The 19,801-nt window shown below is 41.5% G+C and overlaps 1 protein-coding gene across 2 annotated transcripts in view; it reads left to right on the top strand.

Annotated features, from left to right (window-relative positions):
• Positions 1-12,643, top strand: part of samd12 (sterile alpha motif domain containing 12) — a 132,808-nt gene extending 120,165 nt beyond the window's left edge. For both annotated transcript variants that reach the window (XM_086280376.1, XM_086280375.1), the window contains exon 5: positions 8,110-12,643. In XM_086280376.1, coding sequence (XP_086136502.1) covers positions 8,110-8,141 — 32 coding nt within the window. In that variant the 3' untranslated portion in view covers positions 8,142-12,643. The remainder of the gene's footprint in view (positions 1-8,109) is intronic.
• The last annotated feature ends 7,158 nt before the right edge of the window (positions 12,644-19,801 follow it).

Below are 19,801 nucleotides of genomic sequence, written 5' to 3' on the forward strand. Positions count from 1 at the left end.
CATTAAGTGCTATATGAAACCGTTCATCACATTCCTCATTAATAAAATCCCGCTTTAAATGTTGCAGCAGTTTGTGCTGTACACGATGTTCCAAACACAGTGTTGGGAGTTTCCAGGGTTTGGCTAACCTTAGCAATGCTAGCACCAGTAGCCTTGGTTTCTTCCATGCTAGCATGAACATCTTGATGTAGTATATTGTTACTTTTTGCTTCATCTGACTTGTTATGTTCCAGTTTATTCTGACAAACGTGACTTTTTTTTAACATTACATGACAGAATTACAGAACAACACTAGTTAGCACAGTTGTTTACTTTCCAAATCTACTCATTTACAACGTCTGTTCACAGGGAGAGCAAGCTCACTGTGCAATAATGAAAAAAGAAAAATCAACTAGTACCTTCTATCTGGGGCTGACTAGAGAAAGCAGCAACATATAACCACATTTGACCAGACTGGCAGACTAAGAGACTTAAGCTGTTCAGCTTTCAACCAAAATGTGTAGGTTTTAAAGGCAAACTTCCTTGGTATGTATGACACTTGTTCAGTTGTTATCTAAGCCTCAAGTATGGAACTGCAAAACTCTGATGAAGATGTGAATGAAATCCCCTGAAAAGTTACTTGAGATTTTCTGTTACAGTTACAGTCAAACTGTAGTTTGAATATTTCTTGTGTATAAAATAAGTACCAACATCTTCAATCTTCTGAATCCAATTTAACAGATAATGAAGATCTGCTCACTAATTTGCAGCACAGCCTGCAATGCTCAAAAAAATAACTTTAGAAAAGTAAGGGATCCGTGTCAGCATCCACTAATTGAGACAAATTTGAATTTTGCAAATGTTTTTATTCGCAAAATTGAAGATAAGTAATGTTACTTACCATTTGCAGTAAGCATCCTGAATTGGTATTAATCATAACAACCAAATGTTGACCCAGTTGTTTAATCTCATTGTTGTTTTAGCTCTAGAAGTAACAAATTGTCCAGTGTCTGTTGTGTTTCCGCCTTGATTCAGTCGATCGAAACCATTTCAAGAACTGGAATATAACATTCAGAGTTATATGTCATTTTTCTTTTATCATAGTGATCTACTCTTACTTGAGTCTCATTTTAGCAAGTAAACGGGTAAATTTTAGATGTAGCCCTGCCTGAAGAGGTTGCAAAAACTACACAAAACCAAACATTAGGACCTTTATACTGGGGTCCATGTGGATGATGTGCTGTAGAGATCCCCAAACCTACTTTCTTTTATATCAGAAAATCCAGAATAATGTTTAACATTTGAATTCCATTGCTTTTGTTTCATTGGTTCTGTTTATTTATTTATTGTAAAAGGCATCTCGTGACCCACCTGCTGTGCCTTAATGATTCACTAGGGGGCTGCGGACCACACTTTGGGAGTCAATGATCTAAAAGCATATCTACGCAGACTTCCCCACATAGACATGCTTAAAAATATAGATACAAACAAATGACAGCATAGATGTTCTGAAATAAATGAAAAGCTTGTTTTTACTGTTTCGCTTTTTGCTTCTTTGTATCACTGTTTTTTTTAAAGCCCTGACGATGTGACAGCTTCGTTTCGGTAGAGATATCCTGCATGATAGAGCAGCACAATGCTGAGCTCAGTTTGACAGTGCCCTGCTGAGCAACTAAAGGAAGCCGAACCATGGAGGCAAGGTCTGTGCATGTGCAAAGTGCGAGTATGTGTCACTGTATGTGTTGGCAGGTGGCACTGGAAAAGGCACAGTAGCAAACAAATTCAACTTGACACGAGTTCGAAAACCAAAATACAAGCACTTTGAGGACTTCCGTTCCCCTCTCGCTCGCTCTGCATAAAATAAACGTATTTATTTAACCTCTCTGGGTTACGCTGATGAGGAGCTCTGCTTTATAGAGATAGATGGAGAGACGGAGAAGGGGAAACATCCCGTCAGTTGTTTATGTTGTTGAAATCAGGGCAGGAAGAGAAGCAGGCATGCTTGCTCTGACTCGCAGAATAAGATGACCTATTTTAAACAGACGCTGGAAGACGAGGCTCCATAAAGCTTATCTGAGCACGACGGAGGCTCGAGTATCTACATATCTTAAATAAGAAAATCATCGATTGGTACATTTAACAGGTCACAATTAATTTATGGATTATAGATTCAAGCAAAGAACACTATCAACTCTCTTAGTAAGATGCCACCAAACTCCTTATATATCCCCAGCATTGATCTAAAAGTGTCTCGGATTCTGCTGGAGGGACTGAACACCGTTCTTCCACATGATTTTCCCTGACTCGCTGCTTTGCTTGCGGTGGACATCTAAAACGTCTGATTCCCAAAGGTGTTCAGTTAAAGGCCACAGAAGACAGATGTTCAGCTAAATGTGGTTAACCATGATTGTGTGTTTGGTATAGAGTGCATGACACTAATTGTATTGTAGCAAAAATAACTCCAACAAGAGTAAACTGAGTTAAATTTGTTGGCGTATTTGTGTATTCATTGGACTACATTCAGCCACACATTTATGCACATTTGTTGCAATAATAATCTGTGTGTGGGACTGGCTCAAAATAAACTACAGTGCCCACATTCATTGTAATGAAGGAACCTGTTAGTCAGTGCAACGCCGTGGCTCAGTTGTATTTTTTTTTTTTTTTTTTTTTTGTGGACATAAATGGAGCTCCTGTCTCGGCAGACTTTTACTGCATAGATGACACTTGACGCTGTGGATTCGTCTTTCCGTGGGATTTGTCGATAATGAAGAGCAATCCTTTGAAAACTCATCTTAATGTGACCCAGCAGCAGGACACCACCACCAGGTGCAGGATCCAGCCCGTATGGAGCAGATAGTTCAAAGCAGGGCGGACAGAATCGGCGCAACCGCGTCCTCGTTTACATTTTTACATCGAGACGCAGCAGAGAGGCGGCAGATGAAGCCGCACGCTGAGGTGTGCTTTGATTGAACAAGCAGGACAGCTCTGATTACAAATGCATGGGTGCAAGCTGTAGAGGAGACGAAGGAAGGGGGGGGGAGAAAAAGACGGCAATGACAGCGTGAGTGAAGTATGGCAGGAAGACAGACGGGGAAAATTTGATGATCTGGACATTTAACTCCTTGTTTCTATAAAGCTGCTCATGTGTTATTAGAGGCAAATCACGTTGATCAGTCATACCGGTGGCACAGAAGAGCGAGCCGCTGTCAATACAAGAGAGTTTGTGTGCACGTGTTGTAGGCCTGCAAGCATTTATGTTTGAACATACGAACATATGGGCATGAGATGGAATCCGTGTGTATTACACTGTGAAACAGAACATTAGTAATATATCAGTTTTCCCTACGTATGGGCCGTAAACATGAAAAGTGGGTTTTGTAATTGGTGAGTTTAACTGGAGACAAACCAACTGTTCTCTGCCTCTCATTCACTCACACTCGCACACACACTTGCGATTACACACCACAGACGCATGCCGAAATCATAATTTTCTGTCAGATGCTGGTGCGCACACACACACACACACACACACATGCTCCACACTTATGTCAGGGAGGCATTCACACGCTGCTCAGTTTAATTTCGGTTTGGCAGATTATAGTAATTATGTTAAAGAAAAGATTTTTCAAAGTACTTTGCCCTTTTCTGTCCTTGAAGACTGAAACAGTGCTAGCTAAAGGAGCCTCATACTCCATTTTTTTTTTTTTTGAAACTCTGCTTTTTACTGGGTCAAGTAGATTGGAAAATATATTAAAATAAAGGATCTACGAGGAGCTATGGTTTTATTGTTTTGCGTGGTTTTATGGCAACAGTAATCTCTGTGGCATTCAGGGAAATGTTTTTCTAGTCATAACAGAAAACTATCCTTTATATTAAGATGCTGTGTGTGCGCGTGTGCGTGTGTGTGTGTGTGTGTGTGTGTGGTAGCAGCCAATAGAGACGCAGTGACACCAACATAAATTGGAAATACAGAGTATGTCATTGAACTGCACCTCTGGGCCTGCTCTCCATTTAGCACTATGTCAGAGTAATGTGTTTGCATACGCCGTGTGCTCTATTTGTGTGTGTGTGTGTGTGTGTGTGTGTGTGTGTGTGTGTGTGTGTGTGTGTGATAGTCAATGTAAACTACCCATGAAATTAAGAGGGTTTTTTTCATTTTGCTTTGTAAATGTAGACGTTTGCTTCTGCGTGTGACAATGCAAACTATCCTTGAAATTAAGATGTAGACCAGGAGGCGTGTACGTGTGTGTGCGCGCCTGTGCATGCGTGAGTGTGTGTGGGTAAACAGATAGCTCTCAGTACTCTCCCGATCCTCAAAAGACATAGCGAACCTCTAAAGGGAGGGTGGGATTTGAAGAACATTTTGAGCATGCTGACAGCTTGTCAGGGCCCTCCTACGACTGTAATGAATTTCAGCCTTTTGTGGTGTGTGGTCCTGCTGCACCGATAAGCCCTGGCACTAATGCAGTTAACAAGGAGTAAGAGTGTGCGCCCAGTTGTGTGCGCACTGCCTGACGTGATGTATACATGCTTCTGAGCATGCATCACTCAACTCCTACACTCCTTAAACAAGCTAATCATTGCCGGACAGTCTCAAGTGTGTTTCTAACAGTATTTAACGCTGCAGTGTTTTTATTTATATGGCTGAGGGTTAGATTAGTAGCATGTTAAAACTCAGTATGTGGGAGAAGGAAAAAACACTTTGAACCTAAGACTTTAAGTAACCAGGTATTGGAAGCCAAAGCCTTCAACTTCCACAGCTGCATGATCCTTTGGGTGGTGGGTCTGCAGTAGGGCCGGCACATGCGGCTCACTGGAGTTGAGCCAACCCTGACTTCATGAACTAATGCCCGACCAGTAGCAGTTCACCCCTCCCCCAGGTCTGGATCTTGGGTGGGGTCTCTGGAACCCAGATACAGGTAGCAAGGGTGTTGTTGTTGTTTCCATAGAGGCCTTATGAAATATACTTAGTTTAGGTTGTCACCCAGCCAGTAGAGCCAATACCAGCAGCCATGTTGCCCCTGACAACATAGCTCCAGAGTTCACTTGGGAAGTCTACCCCCTCCATCGTGATAAGGATAACAATCTCATCTCTGCTTTTTTTGCACTGGCAGAGACGCATCTTAAAAAAAGTTAAGACAGGGCCATGTTTCCCCACTTTGTATCATCCCGTCTTCTTTTAAATACAGCCCGTAAACATCTGGGAACTTAAGGGAACCAGTTGCTGGAGAGGAATTTTGTCCCATTCTCGCCTGATTCGAGCTGCTCAACAGTTCTGATCTTCTTTGTTGTAGTTTTCATTTCATAACCAGACAAATGTTTTCAGATGGTAAAAGATGTGGACTCCAGGCAGACCAGTTAACCAACTGAACTCTTCTACTCTGAAGCCATGTTGTTGTAATAGCAGTAGTATGAGGTTTAACATTGTCTTGCTGAAATATGCAAGGCTTTCCCTAAAAGAAGATGCCGTCTCGATAGGAGCTTATGCCGCTTTAAAACCTGGATATGCCTTTCAGCACTGATGGCGCCTTTGCAGATGTGCAAGCTGACAGTTCTTTAGGCACTGATGCATCCAGTCCAGTTCTGCCTTAGGTCCCAACGATTGTGGGCGTCCACTGATTTTTGATCTCGTCCCCTGCACACAGAGATTGCTCAGATTTTCATCATCTTTGACTGATATTATGTGCTATAGATAATGAGATATTCAGAGTCTTTACAATTTCACACCAAATTTTTCCTCAATTTGTCACAGACATAGTTATTTGCAGATTGGTGAACCTTTGCCCATCTTTACTTCTGGTAACGCTGCCTCTCTCAGATGCTCTTTTTATACCCAATCCTGTTTCTGACCCGCTGCCAATTAACCTGATTAGTTTCAAAATGTTTTTCCAGCCGTTTCCTTTTAGTACCACTTACTTCTCCAGCCTGTTGTTGCTCACTTCCCAGCTTTTTTGAGATGTGCTGCTGCTATTAAATGTCAAATATTATATGAACTAATAATTTTTCATGAAATGGTACAATTGTAACCACTTTTAACATCTGTTCTATTGTAAGTAACATATTTGTGAATAACACATGTTTTTACTTACATTCTACATAGTTACACAACATTTTGGTGGGAATTGGAGTTACGCAAAATAATTTATTTTAATGTGACAAGAACTTATAGCTGCAGCTTTGTACCAGAGAAAGACAATATATGAGACTGCATCCAGTAAGTTACAGATCAAGTACAAACCATCATCATAAATACTATTGTTTAGATTATTTTGAAAAGAAACAGCCATAATTCATGAACAGATGCACAGCATGTTCCTATCATATCTGCAGGGTGGGGGAGGGGGGGGGGGTGGATTATACAATGAAAAGAAGACTCTCATGAGAGATTCAAATGTCAAACAGTGCGCACTGGGAAGTCTGCTGATGTGTTAATCTTGTTTCTTTAAAGCAGATCTATGATACTTTTCCATTTTTTTAAACCTGCCATATGCATACTGTTACAGTGATGGATGCTCATATTACACATTGCCAGATTTTCACATTTTTGGTGTCAGCATGTGGACGAGTATTCCTTATGAGCCAAACGCTCAGGCTTTAGACTGCTCTGTTTAAGGCCGTTTTTTTTTATTCTTGGATGTTTATGATGTCAAAGACAGAGGCTATTCCTTTATATGGTTATCTGAGGTAAACGGCTCCGGCCATCTGTGCGTGAGGAACAGCCAATCAGAACAAAGTGGAGAAACTCTGCCTTGTTTCTCAGTGATGAACTTAGTGGATGTACAAAGAGCCAGTATCAGATCATTCAATTCATTTTAACCTGTGAATCATGCATAGCATCTAAAAAAAAAAATATTGAGCTAGAAATATAAGTAATAGATGACCTTTGAAAAGAGTCTGACCCGAGCATTTATTCAACTTTTTTTCTTTTGAGCCAAAAACACTCAAGTCAGAAGATCTTTAGTTTTTAAATGATCACAAAAGACTTCTTATATTTTATTAAAGGATTAGTCACATATAATCGACTGTCTAATTATATTTTATAGTTTGAAGTGAAAGGTTGAGTACTTTTGGTTACATTTTGCTTTTTTCATTTGTTTTAAGTGGATTGTAATACACGCGTTCTAATTGTAATGGAGTACTGTCAAGGTACATCAAAGTACTGGCTTTTGTACTTTAAAGATCTGAACTGTACTTTTAAAAGTTTTAAAAATACATCTCAGCTTTGTGTTAGCTATTTGCCCTGAGCTTCAGCTGTCACTGTTGAAAAGAGTAACGTATAAAGTCACAAATCTGTTGCACCAAGGTCTGCATTCACACTCTCTCTCACACACACACTCACACACACACACACGTACAAAAGCTGTTGTCAGAGGCAGGGTTGGCATGTATCTTTATGCCTTGTCTTTACATGCTCCGAGTGAGCTCTAAATGTCACTTGTCTCTCTCCACTTCATCTGCCTGACTCATCCTCCTTGTCTTCACTCTGCATTTGAAGTCCTTGTGTGTGTGTGTGTGTGTGTGTGTGTGTGTGTGTGTGTGTGAGAGAGACAGAGACACCATGTGCTGGTGTGTACTTGTTTGATGGACACACTGCTGCTCTCCACCTCCCTTTGTACGGCTCCTGCAAGCACAATGATGCCCACTGCATTGATTTTCTCGTGCCATTTTATAATTATGTCTCCTCTTTTCATTCGTCCTCCCCCTCGCTCGCTCTCCCGCTTTCTCTCTTTTATCCTGTCTCTCTTATCTCGCGCCTCTCTCTTCTATTTTTCTAATTCCACCAATCCCACCACCACCACCACCCCACTAGATCCATTTTTATGCCTTACTGTGCCCATGCTTGTTATCTCAGCCCTTTCTGTTTTTTTTCCTCTCTGTTTGATCTCAACTTCTTAATTTCCTCTCTCATCTACGTCACTTTGCTTGGTTTCGTTTTGAACCCTTCTCCCGGCTCCTCCAGAGATGTTCCTCATCGTTTCTGTTTTTGCTCTTCTGTTTTTATCTTATTTTTCTCCTTCTTGCCATTTCTGATTTTTCTCAACCTCATCTCAGCGGGGACTGTGTTTTCTGAAGATTTTTTTTCTCATAAACTTTTTCCAATGTTCTTTTTTTTCTCATTTTCTGCAGCCTCTCTGGAGTGCACTCCGTCTTCACCATAGATTGATGGAGAAGGGCTTCCCAGCCGCAAAAGGACGCTGATACGCATCGCCTTGTCGACACCCACCTACACTTCTTCCTGGACCTATCACAGCTCTCCATCTCTTCAGTGTCCGACCTCTATTTCTCCAAAGACCGATCTGGATGGAAACCATGCCTTCGTCCCAGCCACTCCTGTGAACTCTCACAAGTTCTGACTCGCTGTTTCCTCGCAGTTCAAACAATTGCTCGCAGCTTCTCGGAGCCTGACCGATATTTTCCATTGCAGACGCCCCATCCCCAGTCATTCCTGACCTTTGCAGCCAAACCTTCTCACGCATTGACTTCTCTCATAGCTCTCTTCACTCCTTCTCCCAAAACTCTAGCCTAACAAGGTTTCCAAAAGGTATTTGAGCAAAGAGATAATTTCTGCTTTGTCTGTGCTTTTAAGGCTCTTTAAGGACCCCACCGCCGCCTATCTATCCCTACAGTAAAAAAGTGACATCTACAGTATAACCCACTTTCCAATCACTCAAACACAAGTCCTGAACTGTTTGTGGCATGTTAGCTCCTTCATCGTAGCACTTTAATGTGTGTTTTCTCCCGTGCGTACTCTTGTGCTGTATTACCGATCCCGGTTCTACCCCGCTGAGGACTCTCAGAAAAGCAGCAAAAAAGACTGTCCATAGGACTGCTATTATACTACTCTATACTTCCCTTTCTACCTTTTTTCCTCCATATATCCAGATTGTACTTCCTCAAACATGAGAGGGGAACACCAAAACACACACAACCATGTATGTGCTTTAGTGTCCTTCCTCTTTCTCATTCTATGCATAGATCCTGTGAACAGTGTTTGACAACACCCGGTGAAGTGTCCATTGTGTCTCCCTCTGCCCACTATATTGTATATATCTACGGGTAGACAGTAAGCCTGAAAGAACTTCACTGTGAAAACAAACAACATTTAGTAGGAGAATAAAGACTGAACCTGGCATCACATTAGGTACGCTTAAGTTGGCTCCCTGAAACAAGTCACACTGTTGCGAAAAGCAATCCAGTGGAGATGAAGCAGAGCCTGAAACGGAGATGAACTGCAAGGAGGAAAGTCCCTCGGTGTCACTGAAAGCCTGGTGCTAGTAGGTAAACTAATTTGGCAACCCAAAGGGGGGTTGGCTGAAAGAAAAAAAGAAGAAGAAGGCAAAGCAAAAGGGCTCCTTGAACAAAGAGGGGCTTTGACTTGAAATTCTTTACTCTAATGAGGAGAGAGAAAAAAAAAGAAGAAAAGACATCAGAGATAACAAAAGAGGAGCCTTTTTCATTTCCTCCCCTCTGTTTCACCAACTCTTTATTGCTTTGTCTGCTTTCCATCTCACTGCTTGAAACTATTTTTAGATGAGATATATTGAAAATAGTGTAGTAAGAAGACGTGCTGTGTGCAAAAGCTCAACATGGAAATGTTTTCTCTCAGTCATATTGGGAACATACACCGCATCCTATTTATGTCAGATGGGAAACTCAAATCTCTACTGTCAATGTGAATAATGGCCACTCACTGTTGATATTATAGACGTTTTAACAGCACTTAAAAGCACATTTGTCTGTAATGAAACAAAACAGCTGTAACTTGGAGCACTTCATGATGTCTGTGAGTGTAAAGACATTATAAAAATCTGTAGCCAATATAATGACCTCTCAGTGTTAGCTGCTGATTTCAGTGTATCAGAGTGATATTTATCAGAAGCTCGTATCCACGCTGGTGTAGCAGGAGCTGTTGTCACGGCAACATCTTTTTCTTTCCTGGATGGGATCTGTCAATCAAAGGCACATTTAAAAAAAATAGCAGCTGCATTTGGAGGAGAATAGGGGGTGGGAAAAAAACAAAAATGGGGTCGACCCCTGAGAGCCATCACATTTTAGTGGAATTCCATTTGCACACCGGTCCTTCTGTGTCCACCCATGCATGGTTTGTATAGCAGCCGCGGCCTAATGCAGCAAAGACTTGCAAGCAGATTGAATAGTATTGATCACCTCTTCGGGACATACACTTGGTCCTCCAGGATTACAAAAACTGCGGGGGTGGGGGGTGTATTCTGACAGTCAAGAGGAATGGAGTTGTTCGGCCTAAAACACAAGTGGTTATTTCACGGTTGGGTGGTGGTGCTGTGTCCATGGCTGTCAAGGCTACAGCAGGGAAGAGGAGGGCTGAAGCTTCCTTTAAGTTTGATTTCTTTACTACTTGATTTCCTTTTCTTTGGAAAATGTCCATAAACAAACTTGAAGGAATGGTTTGAATTGGTAAAGAGTTGCTGAATAGAGGTGTGCGTAAAAAAATTCAGATCTGCCACCATGTGTCAAAGAATCAGTGGAGGGTGATATATTCGTGGAGGTGTTATTCATTGAAACAAATCACCAATTTTGGGATTAGAAGACCTAAAGAAAACAAGCTGTACAACATGTAAGGTCTTGTTGTGTCAGTGGAAAGCTAGAAACATGTGGCTAATTTGTAGCAGTGGCTCTGGGCTAGCATGTTAGCTTAGAGAAGTATTGGGTGTTCATGATACTATAATCATTAGTCATTTGTGAGCAGCATCAAACGGGCATCACCAAACCTGTTACTAGGTATCTCTGATATCTTTGTCATAGCACATATTGATGTACAAATCTAGCTCTAGCTCAGCATAGCAAAAAAACTAAAAAAGCGATACCAGTCAATTAAACATCTAGCTCTAAGAGGTTACATTTTAAGTTAAGGAGTTTTCTTGTAATAAGAATAAGACTAGATGACAGAATAAGATCAGAATAAAGTCTTGAAATTGTAAAAAAAAAAAAAAAAACATCTTACTGTGTTTAAAAAGTTAAACTATTGTATCAGTTTAACTCTCATGTCTACCTGTAGAAGGTTTCATGCAGCAACCTGTTAGCTTAGCTTAGCATACAACAGAATCTATATACCAGCACTTCAAAAACTTAGAAATCTGTAGAAAAGAGAAAGAAGGTGGGTCTTGTTATGTTCACACAGACCAAAGCTAGCTGTACCAGTTTCCAACCAGTTTGCTAATCTTTATTGGACATAGGAGTCATACTGGGAGAAGCATGGTGGTGTGGTGGTTAGCACTATCACGTCACAGCAAGAGGGTCCTGGGTTTGAATCCGCTGGGTGGGGTTGTTCATGGGGAGCACTCATGTCCTAGTACTCCAGCTTCCTCCCACAGTCCAAAGACGTGCACATTTGGGTAATTCCAAACTGGTTGTAGGTGGGAATGTGAATAATTAGCTGTCTCTCTGTGTTATCCCTGCGATAGACTGGTGACCCATCCAGGGTTTACCCTGCTTATTGCGCTACGACAGCTGGGATAGGCTCCAGCTCCCCCCGCAGCCCTGAATTGAAAAAGGAGAAGGAAAGGAAAAGCATGTTTGGATATGGTCAAAAGCACACAAGAACCTGACAAGGCAAATGTCCAGGCATTCTTAAAATTTAGTAGGAAACGAAATCAACCCTGACTTCTCTGATCTTCCAGTACATGAAACAGTTGCATAGAATTTCATCATTTTCGATGGTAGTCCAGTAAAGAAAGCACTCTGCTTTCTAACTCGCTTTCAGCTCAGCACTTCAGTGTGGTTGTAAAGGATTATTCAGAGCATTCATATCAAAATGTGTTTCCTTCCAAAGTGTCTTTGAAATGAATTTTCCCAAATTAAAAAAAAAATGGGGTCAATTTGCTTGCAGGCATTCCACTGCATAACAAATGTAGCACTGTGTCTTAGTGATCCATATGCCAGACTGCAGCACTATGGTAACCCAGGGTGTAGGGAGTAAAATATTGATTTTGTATTGATATTCTCTAGAGGGTGTGTTCCCTACTTGCAGGGAGGGAAGCAACGGAATAGATTCAACTCCAGTGGCATAAGGGGAAAGTTTCCACAGTTTTTGCTGGCTCTAATATTCCAGGTATAACCAGCTTGAGTTGTGGCACCTGTACCAAGGTGTCTAGGAACTTGCCTGAACTGGCCTTACAGACTTCTAGTGCCCCTAAGAGTTTTGGCACACACTCACAGACACTGATACACAGTGCACTGTTACACAAGAGATCCCCAAACCTCACACAAACAGTTATTGCACAAGCACTTTCACACATGCTGACACACGTGTAAAATCCATTCAAGGACACAGACTTTGCGTGTAAACAAATGCACAAGCACATACACAGAGTGACAATGCAAGCAGCGCACACATCAGTTAACAGGAAGCGTAGTCACAGCCGCTGACATCTTTCACATTAGTTATGCGTAAATACATGTAAACAAATGACACCTCAAACAGAATTTAAATAGAGGACAAATCTCAGATTTGTTTTCTGCCCAGCTGATAGCATGTTTCAATTCTGCTCAGAGTGCTTTTGTAACAGGTATATGAGCGAAGTCTCTTCCCCCAATCTATCTGCATATAAGGTGCCTAATAACGGATGATAATGGAATTGATATCGTAATAAGTGTACATAATAAAGAGATTAATCTTCATGTATATGTGTTCTCTGTTTATTCCGCCTACTGTATTACACATCCTCTAAAAAACTGATTTACACTGTGCAAGGTTGGCTGTTTTTGTGAGTGTGTACAGCTCATGCACTTTAGGTTTAGTGATGCTTTTGTTACTGTTGTGGGCTGACTGATGGGACGTTGCTACATATTGGCTATAAAAGAAAAGCACTGCCTCCAAGTCTGAAAAATGAAACCAATGTAGTTTCTTAAACCTGCATTCTTCGTGATGGCCACCAGGAGGCGACTCCTCTGGTCAAACTGTACAGAGGTTTATGAGAAAATTGCCCCACTGCTCACTTGATTTATGCCCTCGCTAAACACTTTCTTGATGATTCCACGTGTCAGTCAGTAGATTTAACTTTTATTTGATACATTGTGGCGCTCAATTACTAAATCATGATCATATTTAGAGTAAAATAATGACGCCGTGTTTCATGGATGCGATACGGTGTTTGTATTTTAAGAAACTGCGAATGAGTGGATGATGAATTTTGATTATTACTAAAAAGATTATTCTGTATTCTGAAGTTAAAATAACCCCTAAAATTAAATTAATTTATTAATGTTGCAAGATATACTAACTTAGACTTTGTGTTTGTGTCTAGGTGTTTGATTCACTTGGTTACTTTGCAAGCATGTTTTTAGGACTTTGTTTAGCGTGTATATCAGTATTCACCATCATTTTTTGTATAGAGTTGTAAAGCATTGTTTTCTTCAATTCTGTACTAAGAGAATACTACAATACCCATGAGCCTCTGCCACCAATATAATATAATATCAAATCTAAATTGAAACCAATTAAAGTGTCTGAAGCTTAGTAAACATACTAAACAACCTTTTACTGGATATTTCTTGCAAAAATGAGAGCTTTAGTCAGTGTCTGCATTTTAATTTTATACAGGCTTAGACTTTTTTTTTCCTAAAGGCCAAGATTCAATTGAATTTGCATCTTAATCTGATATGTTTTCTATGTGGAAAATTAGTATGCCTGATGATCAAGGTATTAATTAATAATGAATGAAATTACCTCTTTAAGCATGGCTTCTGAGGAAATAGCTAATGAGCTTGTTAGCTGTAGGGTATGAACTGTATTGTAGTACCAGGGATTTGGACATATACAGTACCTGCATTAGAAGGAGACAGTATTGTACAGGTTTCATAAGAAAAGTTTTGAAAAACTAAAGAATACCAGTGTATTACAAACCATGTGATCTGCAAATAAAACTGATGTCCTAGAACTGCTACACATGCTGAAATGCTTGTGAAAAGAGCCATGCTGCATTGTGGAGGCGGGCTAAGGAAGAAGAGGTGCACAGCAGGCGTGAGGGATGAAGAGACCGAGAGAGGGGACAGAAAATCGCTAACACTCAATCCCTGCCTTCCTCTCCCGAGACCCGCATCACACCCTCAGCACTCTGGGCTCTCGCCACCTGCCTGGGTGACATCCCCAATTTTTTTGTATCTGGAAATTTCCCTCCTTTGGTTTCTCACTTTGCCCTGTCCCTCTTTTCGCTCTTTGAGTTTTGCTGCTCTAATTCTATCAGTCACTCATTCTCTGTATGCCAGCGACTGAGAATCTATCCCAAACATGTGCCCTCTCATCTCTTCGTTCCCCTCTCTTCTCTCCCTCCCTGCTATCGTTTTATTGCTTCACAGCTTTCAGTCGTGTCTATTTCTATATCCTTGTGTTCTTTGTCGCCACACTCCTACATGACTTTCTTTCACTTCTGTCTTCTTCAAAGATTCCCTCTCTCTTCCTCTCTGTTTGTGTAGCCTCCCCGCTTTGTGTCTCTGCGTCATCTCCAGCCTGGCTGTCGTGCATAATGCTCCGCGTTCCCATCTTCCGTCACACGTTCGTGTCGAGCACAAGCAGGCAGCTGTATGAATTAAACATCTTAGACAGTGCACACACTGAGCCCCTTTGGAGTGTCGGGATGAGCACTGGTTCTGAGATAGGGGGCTCTGACCACACACCATGAGTGTTTGCCAGTGTGTGTTACTTAGTGCTTGACACTGCATCCCACTGAGCAGTGAGGGTTATCGCATGTTTGGTTTTTTCATGATTTATGGTCAAAAGAAAGAAGGAACAAGAACCTTTCGACCCCCCCGCAGTCTTTTTCTTGCATTCCCCGGCTCTCGGCACATCTTATATTTCTGCACTTGTTTGATTTTCTGCCTGTTTTGTTTCAAACTCTTTATTTCACTATTTTTTATTTTCTCACTTTCATTGTTGAAATTATATTCACCTTTTTTCCTGTGTTTTTGATCTTTGCATTTTATCCTTCTGTTGTCTTTGATCCACACCTCACCCTCTCTTCCCCTAAACCCCTCCACAACAACCACCACCACCACCACCCCCTCTTTATCCTGTTCTCACTGATCCTGTCAATATGACGGATATAAAAACTTCCAAAGCGACTGATGGTTGCTCATTGCGGCGAGGATCAGCCTTGGATGTCAGCGGGACACGTGTACGGTGTCTCTGTGTGTATCATTATCTCTGCACATGTCAGTGTCTGCAAGGAAAGACTTCAGAGTGTTCTTCATGAGCATGTCATATCTTCAGAAAGCTGTGCATTCAGGTAAGTGGGCATCAGGAGAGTCTCTCCCTTCCCCACCTAAGTTAGCTAAGCCTTCTTATCATCCTGTGCTGTGTGTTGATTCGGTAGAGATCAAGCTGACATTTGGTCGACTCCCTTTTCAACAGTCTCATTTCATTGGAGTTTATCTTGCAAGGTTTGCTACAGCCACACTGCAAAGGCAAGATTCCCATTGGTTGCACTAATTGATTGTGGCAACATTTGATGGGTCCACATTAAAACTTTATTTTAAAAAGTGTTTTTCTAGTAAGGACGTGTGAATGATCCGTCCATTTCCTTCCTAGCAGGCTAAGCAGGGTATTCAAGACTTCCTTCTCCCCACCAATATTTTCCAGCCACTCCTGTGGGATCCCAAGATAACATACTAGGCCAGATGGGATGTATAACCCCTCCAGAAAGTTTAACTTGGGGTCCAGCTGGGCATGCCTGGAAACCTCTGAAAGAAGACACCCAGGAAGCAACCTGACAGACCCCTGTACCACCTGAATTAGCAGATGCTGTGTCCAAAGTTCCCTCCGGATATCAGTCACGCTGCAGAAGGAACTCGTATCGATTGTCTCAGTCATTCGGTTACCATCCGTAGCTGGTTTTTCGGGAGGGTTTGTATGGGTGATTTGCATCCTGGCTGAGCTGCCATCACTCTTAAACAAGATCCCAAGATACTTAAACTTTGTTGCATGGGGCAGGAAGTGTATCAGTGATAACAATATTAGCATAAAATGACACTTCTGTGCACCACCTGTCTCTTCAGACATATGTATATACAGATGGTATTTGCAACTTCTTGCATATTTGACCCAAATTCCATTCTAAATTTAGCTGTATCAGGTGTACATTTTACTATGTATACAAGTGTAACTGAATCAGTGATTTAGACACAATCAGGTTTGGAGTATTAATGTGTTAAGATCCTGTAGTTGGAAGGAATGTTTTAGATTAACTGTACCTAAAGCAAATAAAAAGGTGTTACGTTTTTGTATATTGTCCATCTATGATGCAGAGTCAAGAGAGGCCTATTTATTCATCTTCCTAGCTATTGTACCGTCTTGTACAGCATCTCAGCCTCATGATTCATGTCTTTCTTCCTTCCCTGAATCGATGTGTTCAAACAAGAAATGGCTCCTAATAGAGGTCTACAGGGAAGTGTTTTCTGGTCAGTCTCCATGGTGGCACCACGGTGAAACAGTTGAAAAGGCAACAGCTAATACCTGCTGCCTGATGGCTTTTCCCAGCACCTCGCACAGCTGTGCGCACCCGCCGCTCAACATCAAGGAGAATCCAGGATTATTACCACTGTGTTTATGTCTCAGGTGGTGTCAGTTATACCTCCGACGTGAATGGGGGGGAGACAGAATGCACATGTGGGGAATCTCTCCTCCCTGAGGATGTGTGTGTGAACCTCAGTGAATGTTTCTTGTCTTCTTCTTTTTTTTTTTAAGTCTGTGAAAACATGTGTCAATGTGCTCCACAGGTTGTGAGAGAAAATAAATCCTCAACCTGAGCTCCCCACCAAACTCCCCTTCAGCCGAGATGGAACATGCCAGAGCCCCTACTGGGTAGCCAGAACCTGGGGGCCTCCAGCCAGCAGGCGCCACAGAGGATGGAGGGGTGCTGTGAGCTTGCTCGTTAAACAGCCCTGCGCCCGACCCTAATGATATCCGCCGGCACGTTTCCTGTTCCCAGCTTGCCCTCTCTCTCCCATCTATCCCCCTCTTTTTCGCTTTCGCTTTCCCTCCAGCCCTCCTCCCGCTCCAGCTCCTCTTTCTATTTCTGTGCCATCTGCCTCTCTCCTCCTCTCCCTCTGCTCTCCCCCTCTGTTTGGGTGAGAAAGTTGAACCCAGTGGGGAGAGAGGCTCTGTCACACTTGCCTTCTAATGAGCTCTCTGTGCCACCAGTTCTGACGGAGCCAAAATGGCCGACACATTTCACACTGCTGGGCCTTGATCTGTCGGGTTTCTGAGTGACTGGCTTGACAACTTCGCTGTGAAATGATACCATGTAGAGGGGGAAAGAAAAACAAAAAAGAACAAAAACACAGAACAGAAGAAATGATGTAACGTGGTGCCTTTGGTGAGAAATCGTCTATTCCTGTTTTCACTGTGCAACAGAACTGGGACAGTAAAATGGGTGGTGGTGTGGGTATCCTAAGGGGTTTAAAGTGTAGGCTTGCTTGATGGCCTCATTGCTTTCATCCACTGTCTGTATGAGTCAATATTAATTTAAAGGCTTACTGTTCCACATTTTCCCCACCTTGGCAAGAAATATTTGATGTCAGGGTATTTCCAGTGTCCTGGTAAATGATTAACATCAGTGTCCTAAATTGCTCTCTTACCAGAATTGTTACTAAGAAAGAAGCAATTAAACATAACAAATATGACGGGGCATATTTGTATTCAGGCTGATGATTAGTAGAAATTGAAACACATATGGCCAGCTTTCTAAATCCAAGTAAAGCCACCACATGAGGAAACGTTTTATCCAGTTATTTATTTATTCGTGGTGTTTTCATGTTTTCCATTTTCTCTTGTACAATCGCATTTTATTTTCAGAGAAAATTGGACCCTTTTGCATATTTCTATACTAATATCATGACAGCTGCAGGTAATAGATAGATGTTTGGAACAAAACAAATTCTCCTCCTACCTTGTTGTGCAACCTTGGACGTGGGTTCTGGTCAACTGTGGATCCGATTAAAATAAAATCTCTAAATTCTCAGGCAGGTATATTCACAGTATTATTCTCATAAATGTTTTTATCTTGTTTTGGCACTCACCGATCCTAAACGGCACTAAATTTATGATTACTCTGTCAAGTTGGAAGTGCATATGCACTGAACATTTCTTGGAATTAGGCTTGCTGGCAGAGGCGCATGAGAGAACATAAACTTGCCTTTAGCTCTCAGCTTGCTCGTATAAAGTCCATATGACGTGGTGCTCTGTGATGTTCTAATATTGCAGGTAATAGTTAAGTATATTCAGTGCTAGCCTGTGTCCTGCCTCATGCATGCTGGTTCCATACAGAAATTTTCCAGCAATGTGACTGCATGCAAGACGAACAATTTCCTGCTGTGCGCAGCATGTAAGATTATCCAACAGTGCTGAAATTTCTTGAAATTGTCAGAAGTTCATGTACGAAATGAAGCTCAGTTTCTCTGAGTCATAGCAGAAAGGGTCTCTTTGTCTTTGTGGCATTTCGTTGCCAAAGATGATAACCAAAAATATATTGTTATTAATTTCTAAAGCTGTTTTCAAGTCTGCACATCAGTAAATTGTCCAAAAATTGCACTTTGGCACACAGTAGGAGAAATGAGTGAGACTGCTGCCTGAGGAGAGCATGCAGGAGGGCTGGACACAGACACACAGTAGAGAATGTCTGCAGTGGCTGGTTATGTTTTATCTGTTTGTTTTACAGCTGGCAGAAAGCTAACTCAGAATGAGCACCTTGTTAAACCTTGATGGACCTCAAAAGAAGGAAAGCACATCAAGTTCCACTCTTATCTGAAGCTGCAGTGGGCACATTTTAACCAAACCTTACTTTAGTCTGGAGAAATGAACCTTAATATCTGTCGAGGGTTGGGATTTGGCATCAGCTGCATGGACCCAACCTCCTTTGTGTCAACAGTTTGGGCTGGTGGTGGTGTTGAGTAGCGGTTTTAGCAATATTTCCTTAATAGCTGTAATTCTTGGTTGAATGCCACAGCCTCTTGTTGGTGACCACGTGCATCCACATGTAACTTTTGAGCTACTTCCATTATACTGTTGCACCAAGCGATAGATTAACTGTCATTTAAACACTGTTCTCATGAACATGGCAGTGGGTTTGGTAAGCTTCGGTGCCCTCACCATTTACTGGCTCTTTAAGATGTGGTAGTATGACAAAGTTAGAGTTACAACATGAATTATGTCGACACTGAGCAGATTCTCAGGTAAATATTTCCAACATCTTGTAGAATCCATACCCACAAAGACTGAAGTAGTTTTGAAAGTAAAGCAGAGCGCTACCTAGCTTGAGTGTAGTGCTTGTGATTAAGTTCTTGGTTACTGTAGTTTTTCCCCCACTGCTGTTTCAGACAGTTTTAACTCTCAGAGATGCCACAGTTTGTTTGAGTTTGGGAACTGAAGAGGAGTTAAGACCCAGAAATGGCCAATGATGTCAAATTTTAGAGGTGGATATCATTCTGAGTTCTTCAAGACACTGTCCACCTGGCATGAAGACAACCGAAGAACCTTTATAACGCAATATAGCATAATTATCACTTTAATATGTTTTTTTTAATTTAGTACAGTAACTTGTTGCATTGCTAGGTTACAAGAAATGCAATGTGATTACATTAACGCCTTTGGGAAAGCATTACACCCGACACTGGTTATATATATATATATCATTGTTTGCAATGTGTTAGGTGTGCCAAACTAGAAGACACTCATATAGATTTGTTAAAGCAAAAACAAACAACGATTGTGATGTTTTGTATTAAGATTATGCCCCCTACATGGGCTTTGTGATGCAACAAGACCAGTGGTTTCCTTATGGCAACAATT

The sequence above is a fragment of the Aulonocara sp. 'chitande type north' Nkhata Bay genome, linkage group LG22 (genome assembly GCF_057382095.1).
Source record: "Aulonocara sp. 'chitande type north' Nkhata Bay isolate Kocher_YH1m ecotype deep benthic linkage group LG22, A_spYH_male_GT1.1, whole genome shotgun sequence".
NCBI lineage: Eukaryota > Metazoa > Chordata > Actinopteri > Cichliformes > Cichlidae > Aulonocara > Aulonocara sp. 'chitande type north' Nkhata Bay.